The sequence below is a fragment of the Chanodichthys erythropterus genome, chromosome 9 (genome assembly GCF_024489055.1).
Source record: "Chanodichthys erythropterus isolate Z2021 chromosome 9, ASM2448905v1, whole genome shotgun sequence".
In the NCBI taxonomy this organism is placed as follows: domain Eukaryota; kingdom Metazoa; phylum Chordata; class Actinopteri; order Cypriniformes; family Xenocyprididae; genus Chanodichthys; species Chanodichthys erythropterus.
The window spans coordinates 5316551-5328128 of NC_090229.1; the positions used below are offsets into that span (position 1 = coordinate 5316551).

At 35.7% G+C, this 11578-nt stretch overlaps 1 protein-coding gene across 1 annotated transcript in view; it reads right to left on the reverse strand.

Annotated features, from left to right (window-relative positions):
* asic1a (acid-sensing (proton-gated) ion channel 1a) overlaps positions 1-6075 on the reverse strand; it is a 30108-nt gene extending 24033 nt beyond the window's left edge. The window contains exons 1-3 of the mRNA XM_067393476.1: positions 5898-6075; positions 3342-3756; positions 1579-1774 (exon numbers count right to left, since the gene is read on the reverse strand). Coding sequence (XP_067249577.1) covers positions 1579-1774; positions 3342-3718 — 573 coding nt within the window. The 5' untranslated portion in view covers positions 3719-3756; positions 5898-6075. The remainder of the gene's footprint in view (positions 1-1578; positions 1775-3341; positions 3757-5897) is intronic.
* Positions 6076-11578: the final 5503 nt, after the last annotated feature.

The following is an 11578-nucleotide window of genomic DNA, read 5'->3' on the forward strand; positions in this document are numbered from 1 at the left end:
CTTCATAACTCACAATTCTGACTTTATATCTCACAATTCTGACTTTATATCTCACAATTGTGACATTATATCTCACAATTCTGACTTTATATCTCAATTGTGTTTATATCTCGCAACTGTGACTTCAAAACGCACAATTGTACCTTTATATCTCACAATTGTGACTTTATAACTCAATTGTGACATTATATCTCACAATTCTGACTTTATAACTCAATTGTGACTTAATATCTCACAATTCTGACTTTATATCTCAATTGTGAGTTTATATCTCGCAATTGTGACTTCATAACTCACAATTCTGACTTTATATCTCACAATTGTGACATTATATCTCGCAATTCTGACTTTATAACTTTCAATTGTGAGTTTATATCATGCAATTCTGAGAAAAAAAGTCAGAATTGCGAGATAAAAAGTCGCAAATTATACCTTTTTTATTTTTCATTAAGTAGCAGAAACAAGATTCCATAGTTTCAACCACAGATGGCAACAGAAATACAGATTTCTGTAGTATAGCTTTACATAAAGTAAATTAAGATTTCTTGAAGATGACCAGTTTACAACAACTAACTTTAACAAGGGTTTATTATCTGCAAATTATAGCTACACTATACTGTTCAAAGGTTTAGGGTAAGATTTTAATTTTATTCAGCAGGAATGCATTAAATTGATCAAAAGTGAAAGTAAAGGCATTTATAATTTCACAAAATTTCTATTATAAATAAATTATATATTGAACTTTATATTCATCACAGTTGCTACAAAAATATGAAGCAGCACAACTGTTTACAACATTGATAATAATCAGAAATCTTTCTTGAGTTGCATATTAGTATGATTTCTGAAGGATCATGTGACACTGAAGACTGGAGTAATGATGCAGAAAATTCAGCTTTTATCACAGGAATAAATTACATTTCAAAATATATTTAAAATTTAAACAGTTATTTAAAAGTATATTAAAATTTCACAATATCACTGTTTTGCTGTATCAAATAAATGCAGCATAAGAGCTGCAGTGAGCATAAGAGACCCTTTTATAACCAATTAAAAATTTAACCGACCCCATGTGAGTGAACCGTAATGTATAAATTAAACCACTATAATGTTTTTGAATGCATTTCCTGAGTGTACGCCCCCACGCTCACACAACAGCCGCTCTACATGCACACAAACTCGACTGAATTGACAGTTCTGGCTCAAACCTCTCTCACACTAGCCTCACGCCATCCTTATAGTTAAGCCCTGGCTTTACCATGTTACCGGATACGTTAAAAAAAGGGTATTTTTCGGTACTTTTTGTTAGTCTTGTGAAATGAAAGCCATAAAACAACTAAACAGCCCAATGTGAATCCTGGGAAATCTCGAGAACTACAAACTTCATTCCAGCAGCGTAAATGATTGAACTGTCAAATATCACACCCCAGCATTTGGATGAAACCTAGAAAATGCCTCCAGCTCTCTCAGTTCACCAGAGAGATTCGCATCAAATAGATACACCAGGGCTGCAGTATGGTGCTTGAAGCTAAAGGAGCTCAAAGAAATCTATCACGGTGCATCCCTAGAGAGTCTCACCACGCTGAAGTCTTCGGGTCGGCACGGCGAGCCTCTGAACTGGCAGGACAGCAGCATGTCTTTAATGTCGTGTCCTGTTCTATTATAGAACTCCCACATGTTGAAGTGTCGTGGCTTGAAGAGGCGAAAGTCTGCTTTGCTCTTGAGAACCTCCATCACGCTTTCTTCAACCAGGTGAGCGTCCCGAATCTCATGTCTATAGAGACAGACAGACACAAAAATAGCAAAAAATAAAGGTTCCAAATAGGGTTTACTGCAGTGATGCTATTGGACGACCATTTCAATTTCCCTTTGTTTTTGTTCATACAGTGCAAGTCAATGCGGTCCAAAACAAGATTGTAGCACATTGACTTTTATTGAATGGACATAAAGAAATTTTTCAAAAAGAGGCGCTGCTTTCAAACGCTCCCATCTGTACAGTGCTCTTTGAAGAGCGTCAAATGTTTCTTTTTTTAAAACGTGCTTTAGCAGACATGTTTGTTGAGCACGTGATCAATGTTTACATGTGAATAAAAGCCTAAATTCAATATGTTGTTCATCATATTATGCAAGTGACATATCAGTAAGATTTCAGTAGAATAAACATTCAGATTTTAGTTTATCTAAGAAAATGTTTGTTTGTTTATTTATTCATGTCTTTTTAGATAACTGATATCAATCTCAGACAAAATAATTTGCCAGATCTATGGAAACCCTACTTATAGGTTGTTCCACATTATTAAACAAGTCACAGTTCTCATACAATATGAGGAGGAAGAAAGATCTTTCTGAAGATGAAAAGCATGGAATGGTTCAATGTTGTGCAAAAGGCATGAAAACAACTAATATTGTGTGAAAACCGAATGGAGATTATCAAATTATCATAATATTTATGAGTGATTTAGAGCACTTGGTCAAAGGCTTATTAATGAAAGTTCCTATCAAAAAAATTAAAGATGCATTTTAGACACCACTAACCAAACCTCACAAAGAGAAACATTCACAAAATCTCACAATCGAATTTCAATTTGACTACACTCATAACTGAGCCCAAATAATGGCACTATGTCAATATTTATTTTGTGCCCTTGATGCAGCAAAGCTGTGCATGTTCTGTTCATTTGTCCTTTCAGGATGATAAATAGTCAAGGTTAATTCTCTGTAAACATGTCGAAAAGTGCCACACTGGAGCAAATACAGAATAGAAACGAGAAAGAGAGACAGTGTGCATCTGAGCGCTTAAAATGCAGAAGCAGGCATGACTGAAGTCCAATTCAAACCCACATCACATCACATCACAGCTGCTGGGTGTTACAACACTGCAGTAACTAAATCACGACTTCCTGATGCCAGATGGAAGCAGATCTTGCCACTAAAGCCAAAGATTTCATTTCACTTAAATATTTTAATATTGGAGTTGCACCTCAACAATCCAAAAAAAAAAACATCCCATCTGGTGTTTCACAGTATACAGGTCACTTTCCTTGATTAAAATGCAACAATAATCACACCGCATTCTTCAATTTGCCAGAAAAGCACTTAGGGACTCCATACGACAAGATGGAGATGCAGGACTGACGGAAATATATAGCTAACTTCAGTATCAGGGACTCCCCAGAGCTCTACATTTTCATTTCCGCTCCTCGAGTTCAATAAAAACACACTAATCATTTACCCTGCAATGTGCTTGTGTGTTCATGAGGGGAATATGAGCGCATAATCTACTGAGCGAGTGACTCATGCTCATTATTAAAACTTAACCACGGCCCCTCGACTAAACCAACCTCGAGTTCAGCAGCGCCAGCAACTCCCCCGCATGGTACAGGTCGTTGCGTGTGATCCTGCTGAAGCGGATGGAGTTGAGATTGCAAATCGTCACTGCGGGGAAGACCATCACGGGGGTCGTGATCTCGTCCAGCTTGGTGACGTGAGGGTATTCCAGGTAGAACTGAATCCGGTCGACGCAGACGTACATGAGGAAGGTCAATGAGCTGAGGAAAAACACCACCCAGAGGCAGCATTTGGCCGTGATCTTCTCATAAGAGAAGATGTGAGAGATGCCGTGTAGAGTCGAGGTGTGAGCGAACACTTGGAGGGGAGGCGGCTGGTCGTAATCAATGTCCATAGGTTCCACTTTAAGATCCATCATTGATGTCTTCATTGCACAGTTCTTCCGCTGCAAAAGCTGTGAAACTCTCCCTGTGACATTAAACACAGAAAGACAGTTTTATTTCCTTCGCTCCTCTGACCATAAATGAGTCATCACACAGAAAAGCAGAAATCAAGATTGACAATTATTTTTTCTTCGACCAGTAGCAAACCACAACCATCCAATCAATTCCCCATGGACAAAATCAAGTCCTGCCCTACATTTTTTCTTGTTTGAGAAGCTGTTTCACTTCAGTGTTGCCACGTCCCTTTCAAGGAAGGTCTGTTCACTTGGCGGCCATATTTGCAACGCATTTCTCAGGCATCCAAAACCAAGTCCTATGTATTTGAATGGGGGAATCCTTAAATGTCAAATACTGCTTGGTGGACAATTAAGTAACACATGTGAGCCTGGACCACAAAACCAGTCGTAAATTGCACGGGCATATTTGTAGCAATAGCCAATATATGGGTCAAAAATATCAATTTTTCTTTTATGCCAAAAATCATTAGGATATTAAATAAAGATCATGTTCCATTAAGATATTTTGTGAATTTCCTACCATAAATATAAAAAAAATGTGAGTGGATTTGCATTGCTAAGGACTTCATTTGGACAACTTTAAAAGGTGATTTTCTCAATATTTTTACTTTTTTGAACCCTCCAGATTTTCAAATAGTTGTATCTCGGGCCAAATATTGTCCAGTTGATGTATAACTCTAAATTTTAAAAAAATTTACCCTTATTACTGGTTTTGTGGTCCAGAGTCACATAATTCAAAGCAGCGACAAAATCAGACATGAACTGTCCCATAAATGTTTTTTCTTATACTCAAATAGTGTTAAAAAGCCTATTTTCAAACTAGACAAGCCAATGCGCATGTGCAATCCTAAGTGCAAGTCTCAGGTTTATATGGGAACAGGAGATTCATATGGCAGCTGCAGTGACGCAATGACTTTATCAATCAGCAATTGGCTCTTTTACTTAGAAGGCGAGATGTATTCCGCCATTTTGCACGTTGCAGTTTCTCCCACGAATTTCTAATTTTTTTCTTTAAATAACACTGTTGCGGTGTGTTGGTTTTTTTATGTCTGTGGATTGAATTGACCCCAGATAACATGATATTTAGCCCCTGGAATGCGAATTTTACTAGGGAAACCCAGAAAAAAAAAAAAACGCGAATTTTACCCCTGGTATGCAATTTTAACTTGGGGGGGTTAGTTTTAGGTTAGTTTTGAGTAGCAATTGGGTGATTTTTGTTGTGAAAACCTGGCAACCCTGTTTCACTTGGATAAACGTAACGTCGGGAAAGACTATTGCACCTATCTGCCGACTTTATGCTGGGCTGGTAACTGAAAGTCTATATCCATGAAATCACTACATTTTCTTGACGGTGTTATTTAAGTATTATTTCATATACTATTATAGTAGACTATTTATAAGTAGGCCTATAAGACTTTCTTTTTACATCAATGCAACACTCATAGATCTCTGCTCCTTCTCTGTACCCATAGTTCAGACATAGAGAGAGCATGTAGAGGGCAATTTCTGCCCACGCCAAGTTCCCAATAGTGTTTAATTATAGTCTACCAACCAGCTGACAAGAAAAACTCAAAGTCAAAATGACACATTTCCCACAATCAAAAGAACAGTATTTTTTTAAACAAAGAACATTAAATTATTCTTTTTGCATTTATTTATTGTGGCATGATTTGCTTGACAATTAAGCAAGCATTAATATTAACAATTAAAAAAAAAAATTAAAAATAGACATATATAAAATATAATTGGTAAAATATGCCTACGCATAAATTATTTAATTTATGTTTAATTAGCAAAGCTAAAATATAATAGTTCTCACAGAATCATCAATAAGAATTAAAACTCAAAAGCAAAAAATACTAATTTATGTAAAAAATAAAACAAATAAAAAGTGTGAAATGTGTTTAATTATCATTAAAATAATGTCACAACTCAAAAATGTTAATGCTACAAAAACATGTTCTTTCTTGGGGTGAAATGTGACCCGAACATGTTGTCGTGAGATCCACCTTGTCATCAAAACGCAATCTGAGGTGAAACGCGCCAAATCACGATTCGTTTCTGTTACACTGTATCACTCAACAGAACCCAACAGACCATCAAAGGGGGCGACAGCGATCGGAACAGTAGCGTCACTTGTAGCGTTTACCTGAAGCACTTCAGAAAGATGCTGGACATGAAAACAGACGCCAGTTATCCGAACATTTCTCCGGTGTTCGTGCAGAAATCAGCCGATCCAGTCGTCCATCCGACAGACCGATGGAAACCCATATCTGTGATGAAATGATGGTCCGCGCGCGCTGGATGGATTCGCCTCGTGTGACGATTCTGATGCTCTAATGGCTGAAGCCAAGGATCGTGAGTGTGTGAGTGTGTGTGTGTGCGCGAGAGAGAAGAGAGTGGGTGGGAGTGAGTTTTGTGGGCGTGACCCCCGAAAATTATGACTCCATAGATAGTACTATAAGAAAACATGTATTTTTTGCTAGGTCTTCGGAACAAGTACTGCCTTACTATGGCAATATCATAGTTTTTAAATGACATTCATATAAAATACAGAACTGTATGATGCAGTGATTTTATCAGATGCTAATATTATAGTATAAAATAGAATACAGCTTCAAAAGAGGACAAAAGACCCTCTGTCCACTTTCCTTCCATGCTGAGACCAACATAAAATCTATCAATTATATTATATTATATTATATTATATTGTATTATATTATATTATATTATATTATATTATGTATCTGTTCTCTCTCAAAATGATTTTTATCCTGAAAATAACCCTCAAACCATAAACCAGTATATACAGGTTTATACTGATCCATCGCATGACATCTGTTTAAATGGCCACATATAATAGCTTTACTGTAAATATTCATTACTTGTGATTAAATATAAATGGCATTTTTTTAAGTGCATCAGTAGAGAAATATCTGACACTGTCACTCTGACAGGTTTATGGCTCATATGGCTCTGCATATGTGATCACACTCACACTCACAATCTGTCTGATGTGGTTGAGAGAAAGAATGACATTCTGTTTTCTGACATCCTATAAAATGTAATATGCTTTATTTACAGAACCCTACTCTAGTTAGAAGAATACATGCACTTCTTTTCTCAGGCACAAATGCATCCTGTCTCAGCTTAACATTACATACATGCTTTTACTGTTACTAATGCATACTACACACTTGTTTACTTGGCCAGACTTTGGTTCCGCTACAGGCAAAATGGATTTCTTTTAAATGGCAGATGTGATTGTACTGCAGAGCAATAGCTGTGCTCCCCTGATAACATACCTTTTTATTATAGAATTATATAGCTATGAAATGGATTGCATGAGGAATTGGGACTGTTTGACTAGATATTATGTTATTGGTATCGGCCAAAATTTTCATATTGATCCATCCTTAATTAATAATGTCACAAAATATTTATATTTCAAATAAATGCTGTTCTTTTAAACTTTCTATTTATTTAAGAATCCTAAAATATGTTTTCCACAAAAATATGACTCGGCACAATTGTTTTAACATTGATAATAATAATAATAAAAATGTTTCTTGAGCAGCAAATCAGCATATTAGAATGATTCTGAAGGATCATGTGACACTAAAGACTGGAGTAATGATGCTGAAAATTCAACTTTGATCACAGGAATAAATTACATTTTTAAACATATTAAAATAGAAAACATTTAGTTTAAATTGTAATAATATTTCAGAATATTACTACTATTTTTATTAAAGGGATAGTTCACCCAAAAAATGAAAATTATCCCATGATTTACTCACCCTCAAGCCATCTTCTTTCAGACGAACAAAATCTGAGATATATTTAAAAAATATACTATGGCTTTTCCAAGATTTATAATGGTAGTGAATGGGGCTCAAGATTTTGAAGCCTAAAGCGAAGCGATGGGTTTTTGTAAAATATCCATATTTAAAACTTTATAAACAATAATAACTAGCTTATTAACTCCTGGAGATGTATGGATTATTTTTATGATGAATGGATACGCATTTTTGGGCTTCAAAATCTCACACCCCGTTCACTACTATTTTTAGTGATATTTGTAAATTGTCTTTCTAAATGTTTCGTTGCTAATGTACTGTTAAATGTGGTTAAAGTTACTATCGTTTATTACTGTATTCACGGATCTGTCGCTATTTTCATTTTAAACACTTGCAGTCTGTATAATGCACAAACACATCTTCATTTTTTATAAATCTTTCCAGTAATGTTAGCTTTAGCCATGGAGCACTATCAAACTCATTCAGAATCAAATGTAAACATCCAAATAAATTCTATACTCACATGACCTGATCCATGCATGCAGCATGCATGCCGAACATTTTGTAAAGATCCATTTGAGGGTTATATTAGCTGTGTGAACTTTGTTTATGCACTGTTTTATAGTCGCGAGCTCGGGGGGCGGGGAGCGCTATATTTAAAGGGACCGCAGCCTGAATCGGCGCATATTTAATGATGCCTCAAAATAGGCAGTTAAAAAAATTCATTTAAAAAAATGTATGGGGTATTTTGAGCTGAAACTTCACAGACACATTCAGGAGACACCTTAGACTTATATTACATCTTGTGAAAAAACATTCTAGGGCACCTTTAAATAATTGAAGCATTGGTGCACATATAATCAACAGTTTGATTTAAAAATGAGTCAAAATTCCAAATTATGGCAAGTGTATGAAATTATGTTTATTTTCATTTATGTACAGCACAGTTGAGAACTATGACACGGGCGGAGTCAAATGTGAGCAGATGAGGGCGGGGTCACAGAGTCTCTGGAATTGTGGGATATTGGCCCGACTTCCAATGAGCAAATCAGCAGCGTTATTCAGACCTGAGACCCGTGTGAGAAGGTACAGAAGGGACAGATGATGGAGGCTTAGGCCAAGCTCTGTCTAGCGATAGTCAGATGGATGCCGTTGATTGGCTGGGTGGTGGGAGGAGCAAACCTCAGCCCTGCCTACCGCGGGGGCCCTCATGCTTGCGTCGACAAGAGCCCAGGAGAGTTTCCAGAGCCAGCTTCACGAAGGCCTGGAAATTATTGCTTCTCTCCCTTCGGCTGTCCTGCGAGGGGAAGACACAATGACAGATAGCTTGACTGGAAACATACAGCAAATGTAATAAAACCCAATTGTCCCTGAGAGCAAGATAGAAATGTGCAATCTTCTCTTGCATTTGTGTCATGATGTTGTATAGTGTTTCTCGCACACACTGAATATTGATTCAAATTTGTATTAGATTTAGATAATTTAAATATTTTGCTGTACAATATTAGTTATAGAAGTGTTTTGTATTTCATGCACATCCGCACATTGTCAATATTTACCTCCTTGCTTTTTGGCGTCATCTCCTTTCTGATCAGCTTTCTTCGGCTGCTCCTTAGGACTCTGAGGTTGCTACAGGAAGACAAATAAAAAAATCGAAAGTCATTCTCAAGGAAGCAATTAAAGATTAATTATGCATGTGTAACTTTCCAATATGTGCAATAGGTTGGCAGTTTTTACCTTGGTGGTGGATTTCTTATCCGTCTTGTTACCTGTTAAAACATTCAGGGCATTACTTTTTGCATGCTGGGTTTAGTTTACTGCTATAGTATACAGATTTTAAGTTTATAAAAGTCAAAATTAAAGGGTTAAAAACAACCCAAGTTGGGTTGAAAATGGACAAACCTATACTGTAAACCCAAATAAGCTGGCAAAACTCGAAGGCAATCAGGTGGAATCATGGGAAACATTATATAACAATTAATTTTAGCATTTACTCTCCCTTTCGAGTGCCATGAGCAAATCATGCTGGCAAATAGAAATCCCAGCCCAGTTTCAGTTAAACTTTAGTTTGTCTAAATCAAAAGAAATAAGTTCACAAAACTCAAAACAATGAAACAGTTCAGTTTACTTAAAATATATCAGATCTGTGAACAAAAAAAATAGTGCTTAATACTCATAAAAGTTAAATTGACTGAACTAATTTGTTTAATTTAAGTTTTATTCAAACCAATTTATTATTTTGAGTGTAAGGGTTTATAGTGCAGCGGTTGGGTTAAATGTTTGTCCAACCTGCTGGGTAGTTTTATTTAACTCAACTTGTTTAAAAATTACTCTGTTGCTTGCTTAAAATGAACCCAAAATGTGTTGAAAAATTAACATTTATTAATTAGTTTAATGAATAATAATTCAACAGTAAACATTTATTAAATTGCTTATTAAAACACTCTAAAAAAATTGCTGGGTTAAAAACAACCCAAAAGTTATTTAACTCAACTACTGTTTAAAAATTACACTATTGATTGCTTAAAATGAACCCAAAATATGTTGGAAATTAACATTTATTAATATGTATACTAAATGAACACTTATTAAAAAGTTTAATGAACAATCATAAAACAATAAACATTTATTAAATTTCTCATTAATAAATGTTCATCTTTTAATAATTATTGTTGCGTCTAATTATGTGTCTGATTTTTAATTTCCAACATATCTTGGGTTAATTTTAAGCCATATAGTTGAGTTAAATAAAACTACCCAGCAGGTTTGGCAAACATTTAACCCTAAACGCTGTGTCAAAACAACACATTTGGTGTGTTTGTCCATTTTTTAACCCAACTTGGGTTGTTTTTAACACAGCATTTCTAGAGTGTAATGTTCACCTTTTGATAATTATTGTTGCATCTAGTAATTACGTGTCTGATTTTTAATTTCCAACCTATTTTGGGTTCATTTTAAGCCAGCCATATAGTCATTTTTAAACAATAGTTGGTTTAAATTAAATTGCCTATAGCACGTTAAGGAAACATTTAACCGAAACACTGAGTTTGTCCATTTTCAACCCAACTTGTGTTGTTTTTAACACAGCATATTTAGAATGTGGAATCATTTCATCACAGTTTTGCATGTTACAAATCACATCTTAAAATTCAATCTTCAATATCTACCTTTTGTTCCAGGCATTTTGGCTGCGCTCCAAGGTCCTTGCGTCCTTTTAGAATAAGCAGTGCTGAGCGCTGGCGCGGCCCTCATTTATGGCCCCGGCCACTGAATGACTCCATGTACGGGGCCCCTTCGGGAAAGAGCGTCGGGAACAAGCAAAGAGCCCCGTCAGCTGTGCCTCTGCACTGTCCTGTCATGGGCCTCTGCTGAGCTCAGGTGGAATCATGTGTGCGTATGAATCTTTTGTACAGTTAATCCTTTCATTTTGCTGAACACAGATAGATAGTTCGCTCACACAGCTTTTTTAACACGGATAGAATTCCTAATTTTGAAATATTAATATTCCAATGTGAAACTGCAGGTTTCTGAGCTACTAGACAGACAAAGTATGTTCTGTAGTTTACCAGGACAATATTGTATCTTCATTATTTATGAAGTAGGGATTAAGAATTTTATTGACACCTATAGACAAAGCCAACTGTTCAGGCATATCCTAACTTGGCACAAAAAAATACATTTGTTAATAATAAAATGATATAAAATATTTTATCTTCTGATTCAGAAAATAATGGAATTTCTGTGGTTAATACCTCTGAATTATTAGTCACAAATATAATATTGACCTTGAAAAACTTATTTAGATAATTATGTCATGTTGTTGAACTTGAACAGTACTTTTCTGGTGGTCCACACTTATACTGACTGATTATGCACTAAAAATAAATCTAAAGAAAGCACTGTTTTTTACTCTAGATACATGCAAACGTCAATTCTCGTTGCCAAGTCATCTTTAACAACATACAATTCATCTGACAGTCCTCATTACACGCGCTGCAGTGACGTCAATGATATACAAATCAGCTGCTGT